This window comes from Pipra filicauda, unplaced genomic scaffold, assembly GCF_003945595.2.
Source record: "Pipra filicauda isolate LSUMZ 115617 unplaced genomic scaffold, ASM394559v2 scaffold109_size3271384_pilon, whole genome shotgun sequence".
Taxonomy (NCBI): Eukaryota; Metazoa; Chordata; class Aves; order Passeriformes; family Pipridae; genus Pipra; species Pipra filicauda.
Genome location: NW_024103540.1, coordinates 1,772,676 through 1,796,312, shown reverse-complemented (window position 1 = coordinate 1,796,312; position 23,637 = coordinate 1,772,676). Strand labels below are relative to the sequence as shown.

General features: G+C 40.0%; 1 protein-coding gene across 11 annotated transcripts in view; it reads left to right on the top strand.

Annotated features, from left to right (window-relative positions):
* EHBP1 (EH domain binding protein 1) overlaps nucleotides 1-23,637 on the top strand; it is a 212,247-nt gene that overhangs the window by 24,683 nt on the left and 163,927 nt on the right. For all 11 annotated transcript variants that reach the window (XM_027713141.2, XM_027713212.2, XM_027713873.2 and 8 more), the window contains exons 3-5: nucleotides 4,968-5,025; nucleotides 13,994-14,089; nucleotides 23,203-23,256. In XM_027713141.2, coding sequence (XP_027568942.1) covers nucleotides 4,968-5,025; nucleotides 13,994-14,089; nucleotides 23,203-23,256 — 208 coding nt within the window. The remainder of the gene's footprint in view (nucleotides 1-4,967; nucleotides 5,026-13,993; nucleotides 14,090-23,202; nucleotides 23,257-23,637) is intronic.

The following is a 23,637-nucleotide window of genomic DNA, read 5'->3' as shown; positions in this document are numbered from 1 at the left end:
ATTCAGCTCATTCTGCAAACTTCATTTGTGTTTGGTTTAAGAAAATCAAGTAATCAGCAGTACATACTACACATTCCACTCTGTCTTGCAAATAGATGCTGTGCAGATTCAGTAGGTCTGATTGCACTTGTAAAATAGGTCATAGTGTCTTGCCTTTTCCCTATTTTGTTTAAACCAAGCAAAGGCAAACTAGAGCTTCTTTTGAAAAACAAAGCATAATCTCGAGATGTAAGTCTTGTAGAGGCCAGTTTGTTTAGCTGCAGATATATTAAAAAAAAAACTAAAATCCATCTCACAGGGAAAATTTTGGTCTTTCTACAGCTTGTGTCATCTTGAAAAAACCTGTAGAGACCTCTGGTGGGAAGAAGTGAAGGCGGAATTTTCTGTGTTAGAAAGTGAAGATGTAGAAGTGGACAGGCGGTGTCCTCTTACTTTCCCTGTTTTAATGATTCCTCTTTTGAAATTTCCCAGCCTTGCTAAGACTACTGGGTGGTTTCAATGATGGAAGAACAAACTTTGCCTTATTTTAGGGGCTTGATGAGTGTTCCACAGTGAGTTGGATTGGGAGACTGCTGTTTTGATTCAGGTAGTCTGCCGTGGTAATGCTGTGAGATGGTTGAGAAGTCTGTGCACAGACCTTACCCAGGAGTTCTTAGCTTCTACCGTGGAAGTTAAGGTGAGGTGGGGAAGAAAACCCCAAACCCTTCCTGAAGTGCAAAACTTCATCTCGTAACTTCATCTCACAATTGTCTCAGAGGGGTTTTATCTGCACTGCGTTTGATTTTCTCGTTATTGTCTCTGGCTCTTGCAGTCAGTGCTGTACCTTCACTCTGCAAGAGGGCTCGTTTGGCAACTGCATCAATCCATGACATCATTCCAACAGTGTCTCCAGGCCTGGTTAAAGCATCTGCAGCACTTGACTGCACTCCCTGCAGTTGTTGGCAGCTGTGAAATTTCATTGATTGTGACCAACAGGAAATTCTGAAGGAAAAAAAAAGCTTAGTACAAGGCTCAGGAAAGGCCTTGGCTAATGGTAATACATGGTATAGTGTAGGTCCCAGTGCAGAAGAGTGCTTTTCAAAGTAATTATCTGTAAAATGAGGAAAAGTAAATTAATGGCGGTGCAGAACCAACCACATTTATTTTTAAGATACCATTAGAGAGCCTTGATAGCATTTCAGCGGTCGTGTGGGAAGCTGTGTGCTGGTGGGATGGGAGGGTTGGTTCCTAATGAAAATCTTGCCTGGTGTGCACAATGCAGAAGGTACAAAAGGTTATTAAAAAAAATTCTTATCAGAAGTACTTTGACATTAGTCCTCAAGTAATTATTTTTATCCTTCAATAGGTGCATCTGCATGCTATTGTGCTAACACTGCTGCCTCTCTTATTAATTATACTCTTTTAAGCTTGCTTCACAGGAGTAATCTAGCAGCCTGTACAAATTAATGCAGTTCAAATCAAACATAGTAAGTATAAAACAAGCTCAGCTGAAAAAAAAAAAAAAAGGAAAAAGGGAAAAAAAGGAGGGGGGAAGGCAAAACCTAACACTTAGGCAATTTGATGCCAAAACAAACATTCAGGCTGTAGCTGTGGGGTACATACAAAAAAGGTATCTTTCACTTTACAGGCATTTAGAGGTTATTGAATGTTTTGAAATGTAATGATACCTTGTTACGAAAAATACTCTCACCTGTTTTCTCGCCTTTCAAAAGTTAGGTAGTCATTGGTCTTACCATTGGCTTCAGTGGTCCTAATTAAAGTTAAGTGCATTTGCAATTCTTTCCAACAAGCGATTCTAAACCGAAGCCTTTTACAGTTTTTTGTAATTGAACCCTAAGTTTGGTGGAGAAATATGTCTTGGTTCATGTTATCAGCTTCTGCTAAAAGGTTTACAAAACAAGAGTTAACAGGAGACTGATACCTTTCATGTCCTTCTTTCACAAATGATGTTTGGAGAGTTCTGCAATCAAAATATTGTGCCAAATATTTCCTGGAATAATCAAACAAAGCCCCAGAAGACCTTGAATCTTGCACAACCTCCTTTTCAATTGGTAAAATTTGCAGCGTACAAGGGTTTTTTTCAGTATGTAGAATATTTTTATTACTTTATTTCTGATTCCAGTATTATATATATTTTTTTTTTAATCAGTTGTTTCAGTGGGAGAATCAAAGATATCAGAATCATGGCTTCCATCTGATAAAAAAGCTGGCATGGTTTTGAGTTATAGGTGTTTTATACATCTGTTTTTTAAATCCCACTTTAGTTGCTTGGTATGCAGGGTATCGATGAAGCTGTTTTGCAGAGCCACAGACTGTGAAATCAGAGTCTTCCCTGCTTCTTTGCTAAGTTTCACTTGTCAGTAATAAAGTAAGTTTACCACTGTAAATTGCCTTTCTTCAGGAATAGTTTCTTGTGAACCACACACAAATGAGTAAATGCCAGCCACAGGTTTATGGTAGGCTTTATAAAACACCATCTTTTGGATCCAAACCGGACCTTCCACTGGATCCCTGCTTTTCCCAGTGGCAGTGCCTGATGTCCCAGTGCTGATGGCTTCCTTCAGCCCTGCTCCCAGGGAATTGCTGCTGCCTTGCCAATGCTGACATGGTGGGAAATGCACAGCATCCCCAAGGCAATTGTGGTAGATTCCAGTACAGTATTAAATACTTCTACTGAAAGGTCAGTGGTGTGGGATTGTATGGATTGAAGCAATTAGTGTGGAGATGTAGCTGTTCAGCTAAAACCCAGTTCTTTTCCCCTGCTCCAACTGCATTGTCTTAAGGTTAGCAGTGTGTTATTCCTTACATTATGGATACTGGCTTTGCTGGATAAGTGACCATATGAAAGCTCATTTAAAGAAATGAGAATTGTTGTTTGTGCAGCACAGAAAATTAATTTTTAATTATTTTAATAGCTGACTATTAGGTTTTGTTCAGCTTGCACCATTGTGGATTTTGTATTTGGAATGATCTCCAAATTTACTTTGTAAATGTATAAAAGATACTAAAACTGGTCTTCAGTCTAATTCTTCTGAGGTGATTTTATTTGCTTTAATTATTGGCTAATGAGCAGCTGAGGTTTATGGTGTTAAAGGAGGGGGAAGTCTGAAGTAGGAAATACTACCTATTGAATTCAATGAGCAACATGCACTATGTGATTTTGGCTACTTCCTAGCACTGAGACATCACTAATAACCTTGAATGCAAATTTGCTGATTAAAAATATGAGCTGGGCTTTTTTTTCTAAAAGTGTTTTGGCATAGGAGAACAAGGAACAGACTGTGGAAGTAAAGGTTGCTCTTGGTTTCGCTTGTACAACAATTCTATGAAGATATTTAGAAATTGTTGGATTTGTGACTTTCTTGAGGAGAATCCCTTAAAAAAACTGCTGTGCTAACTGTTTGGTTTCAGTGAACATGTGGTATACATAGTGGGGACACTCATCCTTTGGGATGTCCTCTTCTCTCCTCACTCCATTTTGCTAAATTTTTTGTCTCTCTACTGTGATGACCTTCCTTGTTTTTTGTTTTAGTGAAGTACCTCTGGATGTGGATTTCTCTCATACTTGAAGCTGAAGGAGCAAGTTATGCTCAGTACTTAACAATATAAATATATGATTATTAAGCCAGTTGAGTTTTCATTTGAAAAGTTAGGATAGAAGTGTGGGATTTTTTGGGTGCATCTTTTAGTAATGATTTCAATGCCCCCCCGTGATTTGTTTTGCTGCAAGGGTTGCACCAGTGTCTCAAAACTCTGAGTGGCAATGTTTTTCCAGGCAGAGTTGCGGGTTGAGTACTTTTAAGTGGAGATGTGAACTCCATTGAAAATCATTTGTGGGTGGATTTGTAGTTGGGCTTGATAATGGAATTCAGGTTATCAGCCAGAAAACAAAGCTGGAATGGAGTCAGGAGTCTCCAGAAGAGGGATTATGTGTCTGGAAGTGGGACCAGAATTGTGGTCATCATGCAATGGGAAATGTATCATGGGAGGGAAAAAAAAGTCTGGGAGTTAAGTCAATATCAAAAATCACTCAAACACAACTGTAAAACTAATAAATATGTAATAGGGCTGTAACTATTAACCAAGAAATAACTCTTAATAAAGTTAAAGAGAAAATAATTTGTACTGGAAGTGTCCTTTATTGAGGTTTCCTTCTGCATTCATTAAAAATGCCAAATGAACAATTGCTTGAGAAGCCACACTGATTTTCAACATGTTTGTCCTTTGGAGTAAAAGTTGAGGTAGTGCTGATTTATCTGTCTGGTCATCCAAAGAGATTTTGAGGGGGAATAGAGGACTCAATTTTCGTATTATTTGTGTTATTCAAGTAAAAAAAGTAATCCTTCGTGTAGGAAAACCTGAAATTACCTGTTGTTGGGGTTTTTTGTGTTGTTTTGGTTTGGTTTTTTTCGTTGTTGTTGGGGTTTTTTTGGTTTGGTTTTGGGGGGTTTTGTTGGTTTTTTGTTTGTTTGGGGGTTTTGTTTTTTGTGGTTTTTTGTGTTGTTGTTTTTGTTTGTTTTTGTTTGTTTGTTTTTTGCTGCTTAGCAGTACCTTTTCAATATGTCTGCATAGAAATTCAAACTAGAATTTGCACTGATGTTTATTTTGGGTACCAGATTGTTTCCAAGGTGTCTTTATGAAGTCTGGATCCTGTGGATCCTGTTCTCTGCCCCATGGAAGAGTTTCTGCTCAGGTGTGCTGCTGGCTCTGGGGAGGTGTCCACAGGCAAGGAGAGCAGGAGGACAGTGATGACATTACTGTGTGGATTGGAGGACAGCCTTTTTCTATAAATACATGTTATTTTTCCTGTTAAATGACTGATGCTGTCAGTGGTTTTCAGATGAGCTATTTTTAAGACATCATGTTATCCGCTAAGGATGTCATTATGTGTTGCAAGAGTTTTAATATAAACTGTTTACATATTGATCTTGTTGTAAATTAAGCTGTTTCTTCCTTATCTTCAACAGGCAACCAGATAAACTAGTGGTGGTTTGGACAAGAAGAAGCAGAAGAAAATCCTCTAAGGTTAGTTGATTGCTTAATAAGTCCCAACTTCAGTGAGAAGCAGGGTCAGCTCTTTGAGGGACTGGGTTTTTTTTTAATGTGGGGAGCAGCCATATAAATGAGAAATATTTTAATTGTTGCCTTTTCTTTTTGACTCAGTTTATCCATAAAGCTCAGAATAAGCTGCTGTTGATGTCAGTGCTAATTTATGGGAACTCAACTCCAGTTTCAGCTTTGGTTGGTTGTTTAGCAGAACTGTATCATCATCAGTTCAATTTCAGTTATTAATTGCTAGACCTAATTAGAAAGGACTATCTGTTTCACTACTACAAGTGTATTAAAAATAATTTAAAAAAAGTAATAAAGAATCTGACATCCCTGCAATAGGCAGATAAAGTCTGAACAAGATGCTATTTCATAATTCGAAATGCTACAAATAAAAAATAATAATTGCAGGCTCTTTCAGCCCAGCAGTGTATCTTTGCATTAAATTTTTACATTTTACATCTACTAACACTGTGAGAAAGCCTGTGAATTTGTGGTTTATGACTAAGAACTTGTCAGCTTGAGGAATGGGAAGTCTATCCAGTGTCTGGACATGCATAAGTTTATCTTTAATGGGGGCAAGAGTGCACACTGGTTTCCTCCCTTCCCAGGAGTATCTCCACCTTCAGATGACTCGGTCTTGCTCATTCCCTTTCCCCACACTGTTGCCTCGTATCTTGATTGGGCTTATGGCAGGTAGTCTTGTCAGAGGGGAAATTTTGGAACTTCTAATAATTCTTAATCACTTCATTTAAAAAGGAGATGGTCTAAGCTTCTTTTTTGGGGGGTTATGCATGTGACACAAAATGATACTTCCAAGAACTCTGTGATGGCGGAGAGAGGGCACCCACGATATAGAAGATATCTTGAAATAATTATTTGTTGAAGAACTTAAGTATTTAGAAAATGTGGTATAGAGTTTTCTACCCTGCTCAGAAGAGACTTTGAGGTTCTTTTTTTAGTGGTACTCCTCTTTTTCTGACTTCTCTTTCTGATTGTCATACGTATTTGTTGTATTTTGTCTTTTAACTCGAGGTATAAGTTATTCTAAGCTGCTTTAGATAAAGACTAGTTACTGACTGAAAGTGACTGCACAGCCTAAATGCCTGCTCCAGTGTGTGCATCCAAAATTCTGCTTTAGGTTATGAAAACCTAAAGGTATTACCTGGTAAGTAAACAAGCCTGTGAACTTAGTCTGGCACCTTTTCCAGGGTAACTGTTCCTGTTCCATGTTCTGTACTCTTCAACAAAGCCAGTCAGACTGTTCCTCTTTCACTGAAGGATATACTAGTTCAAGTTCCCTTGAATTTCCCCCGTGGTGTGTATCTAGGCAGTAACTGCTGATGTGTGGTGTCTGATGTGCCTCACCCTGTGATAACTTTTCTCTTTTAGTTTCGTTTCTGTAGAACAGAGAGAAAAGATATATTAAGCAGTTAAGTGCAATGCTTACATAAGCATTGTAACCCTGAAAAGCTTGGTGAAAAACAAGGTATTTGTCCATGAATGACTGCTTTGTTGGGATTCAGAATATGTTCAGAAGCAGAAGCCCTAACAAAAGTCCATCAGGGCTTTGTGAAATGATGGGGTTTTGCCTGTTGCTTTATAGGATCCAATGGCAGCATTTCCCTGAGGTGAGAGGATTTTCTGACTTTAGCTCAGCTTTTTGGGCTTGAAGTTTTTTCAGCTGGGCCGTGAAATTCCAGGGCATGTCCTCTCTTTTGGTCACCAGGCAGTAGAAGCAACTCTTGGATAAACTGGCAGATTTATCTGAGACTCATAAAAGTCTTTGGCTAACTAATTAATTCATGTTTAGTAAGACCCCCCCTTTGAAAAAGGCTGAGTGGCCCTGAAACCTTGGCAGAGATAGTTAATTCTAAGCTTAGGTAGTTGATGTGATTTGAGCTGTTTGGGTCAAAAACTGTAAATCAATAAACGTTCTTGATCTCTTACTCATCCTGCCAGTAAAATACTTTATTCAACATAGTGGTTCCATCTAATTGCTTTATTGGAAGCAAGTCAAGTGACTATTTCCTCTTATTTTTGATGGACACTGGGTTCAGTGAGTACAAAACATTAATAATTGTCTATGTTTTTCAGCTTCTTTGAGAAGGAGGAAGAGAGGGATGAGGTCTTAACTTACTGAGAATATGTTGTAAAGGCTTCTTTGGAGGTTATGATTTCTGAACTTTTTGGATCATTAAGGATTATAAGGGATAACCCTAACAGATAGCTCACAGACTCGCAGAATGGTTGAGGTTGGAAGAGGCTGCTGGAGGACATGTGGTCCAACACCTCTGCTTGGTAGTGTCAGCCAGAGTGAGTTGCTCAGGACTGTGTCTGGACAGCTTTTGAGTATCTCCAAGGTGGGAGACTCCACAGCCTCTCAGGGCAGCCTGTGCTGGTGCTTGGTCACCCTCATGGTGGAAAAAATGTTCCTTGATGTTCAGAGGGAACATCCTGTTTCACTTTTTGCCCATTGCCTCTTGTCAATGGTGCTACTGGGCACCACTGAGAAAATCCTAAATCAGTTATCTGTGCACCTTCCCTTCAGGTATTTATACATATTGATAAGGTCCCCCTACTCCTGAGCTTTCTCTTATCCAGACCAGTCTCAGCTCTCTGTTTTTCCTCCTGAGGGATCATCAGTCCTTTAAACATTTTCATGGCCCATTGGGTGCTTTTCAGTAGCTCTGTGTCCCTTTTGTACTGGGAAAGTACAAGAGATGTATTAACTGAAAATGGGGTGTGGCTTGGAAGATGGTGCTATGGACACATGCTGGGACTGGCCTGCTCTAACTGATATAATAAGATACCACTGAGCTGAAAGCTGTGTTCATGATGTCCTTTGAAGCCCTTATTTTTGTAGGTTTCTATGATTTTTGATATGCCTCTTGGCCCACATACTTTCTTTCCAGGTAAGCTACAGTGGTCCCTTTATTACAGTAAATAATAGGAGACATCATGTGCAGGAGTCTGAGTATTTTACTTGTTACTGTGGGAAACAGAATAGGAGCTGTACATGTGTTAAATTACAGTGAGTTTCAAAGTGTTGCAAACAAAAAGCGAATAATCATTTAGAAAGAGCATTGAAATAGCAGAATGATGGATGGATGGATCCAGGACCATAAATATATCCAGCACTTACTGACCTTAATGCAGATTTAAGTTACTTACAGTTCTATTTTGGGATCCGCTCTCTATAGGCAAGTCTGATTTTGAATTTCATGAGGCAATTTCAAGACAACATGGCTCTGTGTGGTTGGGCATATTCATTGTGTGTGCCAGGAGCTGACAAAAATGGTGATTTGCAGTTTTGCTACACTTGGCAGAATTTCTGTGCAATCCTAAAACCAAAATGAACTTTCAGCTTGGGGAGAGAGGGAGTTCACTGTCTACTGGTGCAAATGTTGTCTGTTCTCAAAATCAGGTAGACTCTTCAAACTTTATTTAACCTGTATGTTGGCCACCAGGTTTTCAGGCCCTGGGTTTTTGGACTTGCTTTTGTTTGGTTTGTTTTGGGGTTTTTTGTTTCTTTGTTTGTTTTTTTTCTTTGTGTTTTTTGTTTTTGTTTTTTTTTTTTTTTTAGTGATAGAAGAATGACTTTGTTCTATTGTAGAGCAAGGGAAAAACGTGTTGTAAATATGTTTACCTTCACTTCACTGAGATGCTCTCGAATTTCCAGGCTTTGAACTAAGAAATTTCAATTTGAAAATAGATGTTGCCATGATGTCAAGGAGGTACTTTCTACTATTCCTGTGAACATACACAGGCTTATAGTTGAATTATGCACCTCTGAAGAATCAAATTTGCACTTGCTTCTGAGAGCCTGACAGAATTATTCTTCAAAGATTCTTTTTGTATCAAAGTGAAAAAAGGTGTTTTGCCTGTTATTTCAACAACTCTGCTGCAGGTTTATCAAAAATTGTTTAAGCACAAAGGAGAAGGAGCAACGCTGGGAAGAGGGAAAGAACTTGAACAGTAAGAAGTAAGAGCCAAGAGAAGCAGAGGGGCAGGGTGTAGAAAGGATCCCTTGTTGGACACAAAAGTAGCCTGCCCAGCCTCTTTTCAAGGCTATACCATCAATAAAACAGCATTTGGGTCACCTGTTTTACTGTCCTTGGCAATCTTTCTGGCTGCTTCATTGCCTGGTGCCAGCCAGGCAATGTCACTGTCAGGTTCTTCACTGGCTGGAGTTCCAAAGGCATGTTGTGACTCTGACATGCTGGTGACTGTCCAGGACCAGCGCAGTTCCATAATGCCACTCCTGTGGCTTCTCAGTTTTTTAGTAAAGTAATAAAATTGCGTTTTGTTGCAAGTGTAAGTGGTCAGAATGAGGATGAGTCATTCTAATGGTTGGTGGATGCATTTTAGGCATATGATACAGTCTTTAGTAGGGCAATTGCAAATGGTTTTCCTACCACATTGCTGCCTTGTTGAGCAGACAGTGGTTAGGGAGAACATAAGGACTTAGTGGTGAGCAAAACTGCTTTGTCCATAAAGAAGTTGGAGGGTGTTACAGAAGGTGTAGGACATGAACAGAAAAGACTGCCTCACTGTTCTGTGGCTAAATGCTGCCTTAGGGAGTTCAGTTTTGTCCCATCCTCATGTACAAAGCTCCTGGCTGAGGCTAGGTAAGAGTATTAAAACTAGATTTGATGTATCTTTCCATTTTTTTGTGTGCCAGACATAGGGACTGACAAAAAAGTCTGCTTTGGAAGACAAAACAAAGGTTGTTTCGTGCTTAATCCCTCTAAAGTGAGGGTGTTGCTGATTTAAGCAGACCTTGCTAAATTAATGGAAACTGGTTATTCTTTCCCTGCTTGTAAATTTGGGGCCGTAATACCCTTCTTTTTTCCAGGGATCCCATAAAGTTGACTTGCGGTGACATTCTGAGATGCAGTGATGGCAGTTCCCAGAAAATGATGAGAGAAATAACTTTGCATTCACAGTTATATGTTTGTTTGTTTGTCTGGGTTTTGATGGGTTTTTTGTTTGGTTGGTTGGGTTTTTTTGATAAGAAGCCCTCTAGATAATGTCAGATAATGCTTGATGAGAAGAAGGGCAAGAAGCTCATTATCTGAGCATCGTCTGTTGTGGATGGTGAATGAGGCAAGATTTGGTGAAAGTAACAGCAGGAATATTTAAGGAATGTGTCATGAATGTGTATGTGTGAAATTAAGCTTCTTAAACAGCTAGCCCAGTGCTAGAGAATCTGTGGTGAAAATGAGGTTTTTTTGCTCATTTTCCAAGCTTACAGTCTTTCTGTAGCTTTTTAGCCGTGATGCATATGCACACAGATGCACAATTGCAGTTGTAACACATGTGCATGCTGATGAATTGAAGACATTCATGGGAAGACCTGTGGGAATCTGCTGGGTTCCTTTTCTGCTCTAAAGGGGCACTGACAGCAATGGGTTGATCAAAGGCTGCCTGGAGTTTCCAAGGCTTTGAACTTTCCTCTTTGGCACGTGCTGGGTTTTTTGGACTGCATCCCAGGGCAGGAATGTTGTTCTGATGCCCAGCCTCTTTAACTGGTGGGCCAAGCACAGTGGTTTCAAGATGATCATGGGGATGCAAGCTGTAGTCTGGAGCATGGTCTTTAATTTGTCTCCCTTTGTGATACTGAATTGTGGTACAGAAGAAAAGGAAGAAGCCATTCACAAACTGCCCGTTGAGGTTTCCTCTGGTGTGGGGGAATTAGCAGCTTTTCCCAGTCCATTCTTTTTCCAGTTAGGTCCACTAGCAGCCAGGTCATACTGAGCTCTAGCTGTCCCTGGATGGCTTTGGTGGGACTCATTACACAGAGCAAATTGGAGCAATCCTCAGCCTTCAAAAGACACACTGGAAGCACCAGATGAAGGATCTGGCTGCTTAATGTCAGCTCTTCCTCTTGAGTTATTTTTTTTTTTCTTTTCCTATGTAAGTGTTCTGCCTGGATAACACTGAAGAAGAGGGATTATCCTTACAAGCTGAGCTGCCCTAAGCACTGTTGGAGCCAGTTGAGCTCCCGCTTGCTTCTTGTGCCCTGAGCACACAGGGCACACTTGTCTTGTGCCTGTCACACAGACAAGTAGCAGAGCTGGTCTGATCACAGCCAGCTGGCAAAAAATCTTTCAGGAAAAGAAAATCAGCTGTTTGCTGGCTCACAGTAAAGCCACTCTTGGGGACTGCAGGTGAGGAATAATGGTGGGTCTGTTTCTGGTGGCTTTTGCTTTTAAAAACCAATATTGACAGCCTTGCTATAAGAACATATTTTTGATTCATAAATATAAACCGTTTCATAATTTTCATCAGGCTCAAAATATTATTGTCAGCTTCAGGATCTTACGGTAAAGTAACATGCAATTGTCCTGCACAACAGAGGCAGGATGAGGCAAGGTGGTACTGAAGGAGGCAGAGAGCAGATGAAGCATCTGGAAGGGTAGGCTCTTGAAATAATGTAATACCAAGTCTCTCTTTTCTCCTTTGCTTGAACTGGACAGTTGTGATGTTCACATCACAGGTGGTGGATTGCAAAGTTGGCTGTCTGGATTGTAACTGTTGTTTCAAAGAGAGAAAAAGAATCTCCAAACTGTATACCCTGAAGTGCCCCTGTGAGTCTGTAGGCTCACCTCCACAGCCTTTCTGTAAGAGATTTCCTCCTCTGCCAGTCACCACTTTTGTGCCAGAGCAACACCGTGGGTTGGACTATGTCATTCACAGCCCTACTCTATTTATAGGGTACTTCAGCAGCCCCTCCTGTAGCTCCTGTTTCCTGATTTAAAAGAGCTTTCATGCTATATTGTCTCCTCTCATTTTCTACTGGCAGTAAAAAGGGAAGAGTTGCCTTTTGCCTTGAAATGCAACAGAGCACTTCTGCTTCTATTTCCAGACCACGGCTCTCATCCCTCAGATCTAGGAGACAAGTCAGGGAAAGGGAGGGCTGTGGGTGAGGCACCCGCTGCTGGCAGTCACTTCTGCTTAGCTGCTCTTGCCTTGACTTCCAAGACAATGGGAGATGGCTGGTGAAGACTAATAGCAAATGAGGAAAAAGTGGGCCTGGAAGGCACAACCCAAGGGGAAATGGAGTTAGAGGTGAGGATTAGAGTGGAAACGTACTGTGCGGGTGCAGCACCTTGCCTTGGCTGAGCCCTGACAGCAATTCCCTGTCACCTGCAGAGGTGGCCTGATCCAGCTCATGTATAAAAGTCAAGGCTTATAATTTGGGAGTTGAAAAGGTTTTTTGATAGAGGCCAGATGTAACTTCAAGAAACTGCAGCATAGAAGTGCCTGACAGTAGAAATGTTGCATTAGAATAGCAGTCAGCATCTTAATTTCAAATTACCCTCCTCTTTCTCCTCCTTTGCTTTCCCCTTTTGCTTTCTCCTTCCCGACAACCCAGACACTGTTTTGATGTTATCTTTTTCTGTCATGCTGTTTGTGTGATACAGTGTTTATTTTTCAAAGCCAGAGGAGGACTTAATAACATTCATGATCACAGAACAGCTTTGCTTTAAAAGCTCATTAGCTGGGGCTTGTCTCCTGTTTGTTGCTTTCCGTGACAGAAAAACACATATATCCATTTGTGTTTATTGAGTCTTGCTGACTTTCCTGGTGGGAGGAAACGCTGATAAAGGGCTTGAAGTGAAGCATTGACTGCACCAGTGAATGCTCATTTTCTAGCTGTTTTTTTTTTTTAATAGATGGAACAAGGGATTCTCAGCTGAGCAGGCTGGCAGTGCCTGGACCTTGGACAGCAGAAGTTTGACATAATTGTCAGTATTGGCCAAAACCAGCAGGAGAGCACAGGTTTCAGACAGACCATGAGCTCCTGTTAGTTTTGTGAAAATTGGTATCTGGAAAGAGGATGGACTGCTCCTATGGAGGAGGAGTTGATTTATCTTACAAGACGCTACCCGAGGACAGGGTAGCTGGCAGATGAGCGTGTGCCTGGCTCTGGATCACTGCCTTGTGTCTGCTGAACATCATGGGGCAGGCTGAGAGCGATGCAGAGGGCTGAGGGTTCTGTGGGAGGGAGACACGAGCTGGAGCTCCGGTGGCTGTGGTGGGGATGGCAACTACTGTGGTGTGTTTTGCTACTCACAAAATATCTTTTTCATATACAATATGCTTGGGGAGTAAAGCTACGGACAGTGTTGTTTGTTCAGTTATTCAGAAATTCATCCAGGCCTGCTTTGGAATCATGAGATTTGGCTTCAGATAGCAGTAAATAGATCGGACGTTCTTTCCTGATAAAACTTTCACAAATCTCTAATAATACACCTGCTCTGTAACTGTTACTTGTGCAGTAACATCCTTCCCTTATTTGTCTTATGGCATCGTGAAATAGATTTAAGTTGAGCTTGGAAAAAGGCATACATATTCCAAAACAGAAATGCTCACACATGGTGTGTTTTGGGACTAGCCATACTGATACTCAAAGGTAGACCAGTTCTCAGTCTATTTAACTGTTGGGTTTTTTATGTTTTCTAGGTGTAGGTACCGCAGCATATTAATTCTTAAAAACTTAATTGTTTTAGTAACATTATAAGTAATTGTTTTCACTTTTCTTTTCTGAAATAAAATTTCTGTTTAGGTGTAAATGTGATTGAGTCTGCAGTATGTGCTGTACACAAAATAAAGCTCAGCTTGCTACAGAAGTTCTGACCTTACAGCTTTAACTTTTGCAAGGCTCTGAGTATGCTGACCTGTTCTATGTAATAAAAATGTGGAGTTTAGGACCTTGTGAATTTTAGTACAGTGGAGGGGAAAAAAAAAAAAGTGGTCTGAATTTCCTTACTGTCATTCTTAATCACGTCCTTTGTAGTGTTCAGTAGAGCCATACATATAAGAATATGACCTTTTTGGAGTCAGTGATGTATTACCTACATGCCTGGGGTCCTGTGAGAGTTGAGTCAGCACTTTTATAATGGCTTTAAGACAAGTGTTTCTTTTCTTCCTTTAGGCTCACAGCTGGCAGCCTGGAATCAAGAACCCATACCGCGGGGTGGTGGTATGGCCTGTACCTGAAAATGTTGAAATTACTGTGACTCTCTTCAAGGTATGTTTGGGGTTTTTTTAAAAGCATAATCTTTACTATTTCATATGTAAACAACTATGAACAACATATGAAAAATTCTGTCTGGAAATGTCAGATTATGATCACAAGGTCTAATCTTGCAGGGTTTAAGTCGTTAACTGCAAAACCTTATGTCCTCATTTAAATCCAGGAGAGAGGGATGGTCTGTTCCCTGCCAGAGCTTACTTTTGTAGTTTAGTTAACACGCTGAAAATACCCATTGAGCTGATTATGGCGAGTCATTGGCACAGAATTCAGTACATGTGTAACTGTGCACGTAGTACATATGTAAGGACTTGGCATGGGTTATAGTCTGGTTGGTTTTCTTTAGATACTGCAAGCCAGAAGCTGTCATAGCAGTAATATCTAGACTTCCTTGTTCAGTTGCAGTGCACACTATTGGCTAAGAATCAGAATCCAGCTCTTAATTTCCCATTATTTAGTATGCCACACAAACATCACAGCACTTATGTGATTGCAGTTGTAAGAGTGGATGTGGAGTATTTGCGTGGTACAGATAATTATAAGATTTTACAGGGAATTTTTTTGGAACTGCATTTTTTCCATTAAAAAAGAAGGCTGTTTCTGTGGCTGTGAAGCAGAAGGAGGAAGTGATGCTAGAATTTATTTCCCAAATATCATTGGGCAAGGCCTGTCTGCATAAAGATAAACAATGCAGCTTTGCACGTTTGACAGGGTAGGAGGCTACCAGGAAGCTGAAGATTTCTGGGATTTTTATTCCATTAATTCTTTCTTGTTCTTAATTCTGGTGCCTCCATCTACACTCTGACTGTTCTTATTTATAACTGCTCCCTTTACAGCTTAGGGCAACAGTAAGTTACTTCTTTCTAATTAGTAATATTTGTATTTCTTTGTCTTGGGGACTGCTCTGAGTAGCTGCTTGGACGTGGCTTCTGATTAGCCTTACAATGGGAATTTATTACTTTGTTCATTAAACCCGAAAGAGGGGAGGTGTCTTTTTTTGTTTTCCCTTGTGTCTTTGGGATTAACCATGAACACAAACTTTTTAGGTTGACAGTGATGCCAACTATCATAAGTTTGTTTCTCTTCTTAGCAAACACGCAGTCTTCAACTGAGATTCAAAAATTCACTACCAAAAATTGTTTGCTGCAAGGACCTCTAATTGGATTAAGAAACTTAACAGCATTATATGACAAGGCTACATGTCTGTATAATCTGAACATGATTATGCAACACAGTAAATGCTGCTGGATATTTTCAACATTTAAAGTGAAGCAGAAATGTACACAATTCTTGATTGTGATTGCAGTAAAATGTGAAGAATGAGAAAGTTTCTGTTGGGTCTCTGTGATACTGTGGTTTTGGAGTTAAAGTATTTTCCAACCTTCTCCTGCCATCCCACCTTTTTGTTTACGCTTGCACTGCTTCAGGATTGTGTTGTGTAGAACAGCACAACTTTGTTAGTTGTGTAACTGAGAGCAAGGGCCAGGACCATCTAGTGAGGGGACAGAAGGGCCTCTGGAGCCAGTGTCAGGTGTTACTACAAGCTTAATGTTATCCAGCACTGATTCTGCAGGCATATCTGTTCACTGGACTTCCTCCTCTCCTGCCAAAACGAACCTGCCTGTCAGAAGAATTGTTCTGGGAGGAGAGGTAGGAGCATGAATAACTCCAGCAGCTGTGCCATCTGAAAATGGTACCCACTGATCTCCAGGGGAATGAACCCTGGCTTTTATAATCAGAATATTGAGATCATAGAACCATCATACTGTCAGGCAGCTCTTAATGTAAAATCTGCTCTAACTGATCCTCTGGCTCTTCCAGCAAGAGTGCCTATATGTGGCCAAGCACACTTTTTTCTCTGTAAGGGTATGCAGGTGTGGCACAGAGCAGCTGTTTGAACAGGCTGTGTGATGCACCAGGAGCACTGTACCTGTGTGAGACCAGCAGCCTGTTGGAGTGATTGAACTGTGAGGGGTAGGGGATTGCAGGCAGAAGATGGTATTAGCCCAGTATAGGCTGTGCCCAGTCACCTGATGCCTTTGTTGGCTCAGCGCTAAAGTGGCACTTCAACTGTAGTGCAGGACATGTCCTAACACCCACATAGCTGGCATATGTACCATAGCTGGTACATTCTGGGCAAAGACAGTCAGAAAGAATTAGCTGTTTTTCACACAGCTGATGCATTGTCTGGTCAGCACTGGAGCAGTGAGAAGTATGTAATAGCACACTGCAGCAGCCTTTTTGGGGAGCTGACTTGAAAATCGAGTATTTATGTTGTTCCTTCAACTAGAAGGAGGGAGACAAAAAGCCTGAAAATATTAAAGCTCAGAAGAAGAGACAGCTCGTCTTGCTGTTCTGTAAAAGTCCTTTTTGGAGCCAGTGCCCTGCGAAGGCAAGTGGCTGTGGAAGGTTTGGCACTTTGCAGTATGTACACTTTAGCCTGGCCATGCTGTTTAACAAGCAGTAGTTGTTCTCTTTCACTGCCACCTGAAAAGCAAAGGGAAGCTGCTGACTCCTTGTCCACCCTGGCAGAGCTCACCGATGGGAGCTGGCTGCCCTGACAGAGCTGTGTAGCAATCACAGATAACGAACGAGTGCAGTGGTGCTGCTGGAAATGGAAGTGCAGGAAGGGGAAAGAGTGGGCTCCAGATAGACAGCTGTGTGTTGTGGGAAATGATTCACACAGTAGTGGTGGTGCATTCGTAAGTGGCTGTTGAAATGTGTTGCTGGTAGGATTAGGAGATAAGTCAGGGTTTCAAGTGCTGATGAGAATGTTAAGAGTATCCTCTCCAGTGGACACTTGAGAGCTGCCTAACAAAGTGTCTGTGATCAGTCAACAGATGAGATGCTCTGCATTATCTGCACATCCCTGTTTTGGGTGTTAACTTGTTTCCAAGCAAAGTACTAAAGAGACTACAACCTTCCTTTAGAAACCTTTAATTTCAAATAAATATAAGCTTTTTGTTTTAATTAATTCTGTGCTGCTGGTAAAATTTCATAATGCTCTAGAGTCATGTGGGGAAAAGCATCATATGGATATATTGATTCAGCTTCCCTTGACCAGCTTTAGCTCCTGCCCATGCAGCCGCTGAAGTGCTAATTGCATAAAAAGTTCCATCTGTTCTGAAAGTTTAACTTCTTCCTTTACCATGCTCCACACTGGTCGTTGGTTATGCCTTGGGTTTTTCAACCCAACTGGGGAGAAAGAAACATCATGAAACAATAAGCCTATTGTGCATTTAAAATCCACGATTTGTAGTGCTGTCATGGAAAGATTCACAAATGCCAGAAAAGCCATAGCTGAATTCCCATTTTTTGTTGTTTCCATGGTTGCGCTCCAGAATTTTATTTTCTTAGAGTCCCTGCATTAGCAAATTTTAACTACCACATATGAAAACTTGTATACTTTTCTGTGGTTTTTATGTACAAATACAGATCTTTATGAACTGAGAGAGATTTTAAATGAGAAATTTTCACTGCCAAGCAAGCCCAGTGCTTTTAGCAAAGCTAAATGAACATCAGTTGTACTGTGGGGATTTAAATTGCAACATCATTATTTTCTAGCTTAAAAGCAAAGTGAACTTCCCAAGCAAAAATGTTTGTTCTTCTGGAGTAAGCATGGACTTTGCTTTATTGGATTACAAAAAACACTTGTTTTGTTGGTAATGTACATGGTTTATCACACCAACGTACAATTGCAACAACAGGGACAATTATCAGCTCTTAATTCCAGAGTTTGAAAAAGACATTTTTAAAGGCATAGCTTTCTAAGCACACAAAAAATATTCAGGAGTAAAATAAAAATGAAATAGATGATCAAAGCATACTTGTGTTGTTGAAAATATTCCTGTCCCCACATATACTCAGAATAAATCCCTGTCATTCTTCTTGAAAGCCCAAGTCAATCATGCTTTGATTAGAAAGTAGTAACTAGCCATGCACTGGCAGGAACACTGCAGCAAAGCCAATACATTGTCTCAGGGAAGGGGAAAAAACCCCCTAAACTAACCCAAAACTTTTTCATGAAGCCATTTCTTGTAAGCAAAGAACAAATTCAGGTTCAGAGCATACTTGTTTCAGTTTAGGAGAGACCAGTGGCTTGACTGGACACTATGGAGAATACTCCATGTGAGGGAAAAACAGTTCCATAGGCAAGGTGTTGTGTGCCAGATATAAAAATCATAAGCCCAAGGAAGTGAGCACATTTGCACATTGAAAAATTAAATGTTTAAAGATGTAAAGGATTATACTCTCACTAATTTTACTAATTGTAAAAAAATAAATTAAAAAAAAGGTCATTCGGTCTTTCTTGCCTTTCTAGCCCAGAGGCTTTCCAGGAAAGTGTGAGCTTGGTGTGCTGATGCACAGGGATGTTTCTGCTGGTCTGCTCAGAGCTCCCTGCTTTCTGGCAGCTCCAATTAAAGCTGATCACAGTTGTATGTGATTTTCTAGACTAATCAGACCTCTGTAATCAGCACTGAATGGGAGAAGAATTGGGTCAAATTTTGAGTCTTCTGCAGCTTCAAACAGCCAAGTACAAAAGCTGGGGACAGATGCTGGAGTACTTGGAGCATCTGCTGCAGGCCACTGGTAGAGGAAGATCCCAAACCCTGTCATCATCTGATCTGATTCAATATGACAGTCCTTAAGTAGCTATTCCCCAAGAAGAAAGACTGAAGATTAGGGCTGGTATGAAGTGATCTAATTGAAGGACAAGCTTCAAAATCCAGGAACGCTTAGGGAGGAGGCATAGGGAAAGAAGGGAGGAAGGGACTAACAGTCTGAAGATCTTCCCTACCCACTCTGGCTGCTGATTAGGAAAAGGACCAGTCTCTTCTTTTCTGATATGTCCTTCATTCCTATTGCAAGAGACACAAATATAACTCTGAATATTACCTGAATTATTGGAGAAAGTTTACCTTTCTTCAGTCTTCTGAAACCACCTTATACATTGCAGAAAGGATCTAATCCTTGACAAAGGTCCTTTTGGAAGGGGTTGATGGTTGACAGAGAACAGAAAAATGTTACTGACTTGTGCTTTGTTGCTCTCCCCATGCCCAAGTCCAGAAGAGTTGACTGGTTTTGGGTACTTGGCATGGGGGATGGGCAGAATGGTGTCACAGAAAGAAGATAAGGGGTGGGATTGCAGAGAAAAGCTTGTAGGACTGAGCTTGTTGAGAGCCAGCATGTCTCTTTAAAAGCATTTAACACAGTTACTGGGAAAATGTGAGATGGGCTGAATTTTGCTGGTGGAATAAAACAAGTCTCTACTGAGAGTTGGAGAAATGATCATCTGAGAGTCTCACAATAGGAAATGTGTAAGGTGGTATCCTGTCTGTTGCACATTTCTCTACTATTTGCTTCTCACCTGAGTGTTACTTTTGAACACAAAGGTCATCTTACCGAAAAAAAAAAAAAGAAGAAAAAATGGTAGGGAAAAAAGACTCTAAAACTAAGTTGAAGATATGAAGATACTGAAAAGGAGCATCATACTGAGACACGAATGGAGATGGAAAGAGGAACAGGAAAATGGGACCCATGTCTTGGTATTAAAAATGATGATTCTTTTTTTATGTGTTAAAATTAGGAGGAATGACAAGTTCTTCTGTCCATTTGCCCAAATACAGTTTTCAACTCAAGGTAAAACCATAATGAATGTTGGAAGAATGTAGTTCTGCATCTGTGGTATATTGGTAAAGAAAATAAGCAATATAAAAAAGAAATTCTCTTGCCAACTCACTTCACACTACAGCAAGATATGAGGAAGTTTGCTCCTTGATCTTTTTAGGTAATTTTCATTAGCATTTCCTTTCAGGAAGGAGGATGGGAATGAGATCTGTTTATAACTCTTGTCTTAAGGTGTTTCCAGCTTGTATTTGCTTGCAGGTGAGGTGAGGTTTTGTGTGCCGTGTTACCAAAGAATGCTTTCATACAGCAAGCATTTGAAAGGCTGCTATAACCATTACTCCTGGAGTTATTCTTCTTTGCAATGGCATTTTTTTTCCAAAGCATAGTCAGCTGTACAGTCCTCAAATAATAGTTTGCTACATTCATCACATGAGTTTTCTGTGGGAAATGAATGGAGAACATGGGTTAACCAGTGAGGGAAGTATGTGGTGTTGTGGCTTTTTTGCTGGTATTTACTCTCTTCAAATCCAAAATAAGATGAAAGATTAACTAGATTTGTAGAAACATCACTTGTTATGGGGCCCAAAGTGTGAAATGTTGTTTGCAATAGAAACTGTGATATTTCTATAATCATCATGTTAACATGACCATGTACTAAATTTGTAAGCTAGCTAGAAATAGGACTCTGTGTGGTGCTCCCTGGGCTTCTGATAAAAACATTTTAGTGGAAGAGTGAAGCCACTTATGTGTTGCAAGGAATTGCTGAAGCTTATGTGTATAAACTTATTAAGGGTTTTTCTGTTTCTGGAGGCATTTTAAAACTAGCAAGAAATTTGGCTTTAACAAAAAAATTATCTGCATTTGTCTTTAAATCTGAAATATCTTACACATATGTAAAGTGTCCATATCTCAGCATATTTCATGCTCTCTGAACATTTGGTAAGGGTTGAGAAGTCCTTGAAGCTTTTAGGAGGAGTTTGGGGGTAATACACTTGCATTTATTTTCCAGGAGTGTTCACAACTTGCTTTCAATTGCATGCTAAAATGTTGAGCATCAAGTCTTTGCATTTGACAGTATTTCCTCTATGAGATGATCAGAAACAGCAGAACACCTGATTCTGTAACCTTCAGAGGTGTGAGTCAGTTCTGCCATTGACAGAAGAGTTTTGTTTTTCTTTGTACATTATTTCCTTGCATGAAGGTTTTGTTTGTTATATGGGATAAAATATTGGGCCCTGACTTTGGAAGCAGTTTTAGGTCAGCCTGCAAGCTTGTCCTAATAGCTTTTGGGGGAGTTAGAAAAAAAAGATCGAGCAGGATGAAATATTTAAGAGTTTAGTCACTTATTACAGAGCAGCTTATTAAAACATAAAGTGGTTAATGATCCCATTAAATCTCATTATGTCATTTTATGCTGTATCAAAGGAAGCAATTAAACAAAAAGGTAATTGCCCCGGGTTAACTCTTGAAAATTTTAAGTATTTAATGGCTGGATTACAGAAAGTTACATCTTTAGAATTTATACAGTATACAGCAGACCCGCAGGTATTGTGTACTTTATTTACATAATGCAGAATTCCACAAACTTGATTAACGTGATGGATGTATAATTACATAATCTGATATTTACAAGGCATAATTTGGAACACGGAGATATCTCAGTATCATTTTTAAAAAAAAACTTCTTAAAAGATTTATTCGTACAGAAAAATAAATCATCCGTTTTGACATAAGTTTCTAGCAACATCCTGTATCCTTTCATTGAAACTACATCCCACTGTGGGAGCGTTGCATTTTAAAATGTGCATCGTGTATGACAGCTGTGGTTGTAGCTGTTAAATACACAGCTAATGATGTTGCCAGTGGTATGATGAGGTGTTGGATTCCCTCAGGGAGCATGCTAGTGCCCAGCAGGACTCCTCCTGTCACGAGAACCAGTGTTTTACAGAGCAGGGAACCTGCCTGGCTGGGTTTTGTAGGAAGGATGTGCTGCAGGAGATAGGATGATATCCTCCTAGAAATGTTATTGTAGTTTATTCCAAAAGAGGAGGTTTATTTAAGGGCACACTTCCCAAGTTTTTTGTGTGCTGGAAAAAGAAAAAAAAAATTCTTTTTGCTTTGGTGTTTACACTATAAGCTCATTGCTTACAAATTATTTTATGTATTTTATGAGAACTAGTTAAAAGATCCATTTGTAGTGCTGTGGTACCTCTACCCACTGAGTGTCTGACTTCAAAGCAAAACTAAAGCGAAATGAGGACTGAAGCAAAGTCTAGAAGATTGAATGTGAGGCTTGTAGCATTCTGGAAAGGAAGGAAGCATGGTACTAATGGATATAAAGTAGAAGCACAATATATTGATGCATTTTGTTAATTTACAGCAGCAAGATGGAATTGGTGCAGTGCTTGGTGTAGTATCATGACCAGTTGCCAAGTAATAGCAATAAAACTCTGCGGGTGCTGAGGGATATATGTTGATGGCAAATGTGATGATGTGGAAGTGACGTTTGTCTACAAGTGTCAGTAGTGTGCAGGCTGCAGAGGCAAAGGAGTAATCAAGTGTTTTCTTGTAACTAGAAATAACAGGATAGAATTGAGGTATGGCAAAATTAGGTTTCATGTCAAAAGAAAGGCTCGAGCCAATATTCTCTTTGTGTGAGAAGCTGTTTTGCGAGTAGAGTAGAAGTTATTTTGTTACAGTTGTTCAGAACTAGGACTGGATGATAAATTAATATTTTAATTTTTTAAAAAAGGTGTTTTGTTTGAAGTAGGATCCTTGATAGAGGCAGGAAGGGGATGACTTCATGTCTCCATCATTTTCTTACTTTCAGACAACAATACAGAACCACTCCAGCAGACTGAAAGCTCATTAAATTGAAAACAAATGCCAAATATATGAACTTCATTGTTATTTTTCTTCCTGTTGGTGAAAATGTTTTCTGATGCTCACATGTGGTGCAGTAGAAATGTTGTGAGGATAGGCATTTAAGAAATCTGCAGTGAAAGGAGGTATCTGTGACTCTGGATCTCTGCTTGTTCTGATGGAGTCTGGCCATAAGCAGCTTGGAGTGATTCCTACTGAAGGTGTGCGTCTTCTCACCCCATGTGGGACAAGTGGCTTTCTCCACTGTTATCAGCGAGATATAGATTTGTCCTGTTTATTTGGGACGTGGATCTTAAAAATTAAAGGGAGATTTATCTTTTTTTTTTCCTTCCACTGGAGGAAAGGAAATAGGCCTTTATCAGCATCAACCTCATGTTTGTATCTGTAGGAGCCTCTGTTAAATCCTCACTGTCAGTTTTACCCCAACTTACTCATCATATTATTGATATCCGTTAAAGCCTGCATCCTAGCTAAAATATTTCCCTCTGTCGTCTTCTGTGGGTAGAAATATTTCTGAGTATATGAAAATCTTGGCTGTGTTGCAATTTCTTGCATCCTGGATTATTTTTAGACTCAAGTTCTCTGGTTTGCTTTTCTAGGATCCCCACGCTGAAGAGTTTGAAGACAAAGAATGGATGTTTGTCATAGAGAATGTAAGTTGGAATGTTGTTATGGGTTTTTTATACATATAAGACTTAATCTTTTAAAAATATTAAAAGGTGTTCAAATGCTGAAAAAGGCTTCAGTAAAATTTGAGCTGCTGAACCACAATAAAGCCTTGCTCTGTAGTAATGAAGGCTTATTAAAATATCTATTGTCATGTTACAATTAAAACACAGGAGAGGGGGAGTAGTATACTGCATGCTTAAATTCCTTCCCTGTAAGCATCAGCCTGCCTTGCATTTATTTGCCATGAGCAATGGAGTAAACAAATTAGAGCTGGGCTATGACTCACTGTTTTGTGGGTTATGACACATTATTTTTGTATGAGCAGGGGAGTGAACAAGTCAGAGCTGGGTTATGACATCTCTACA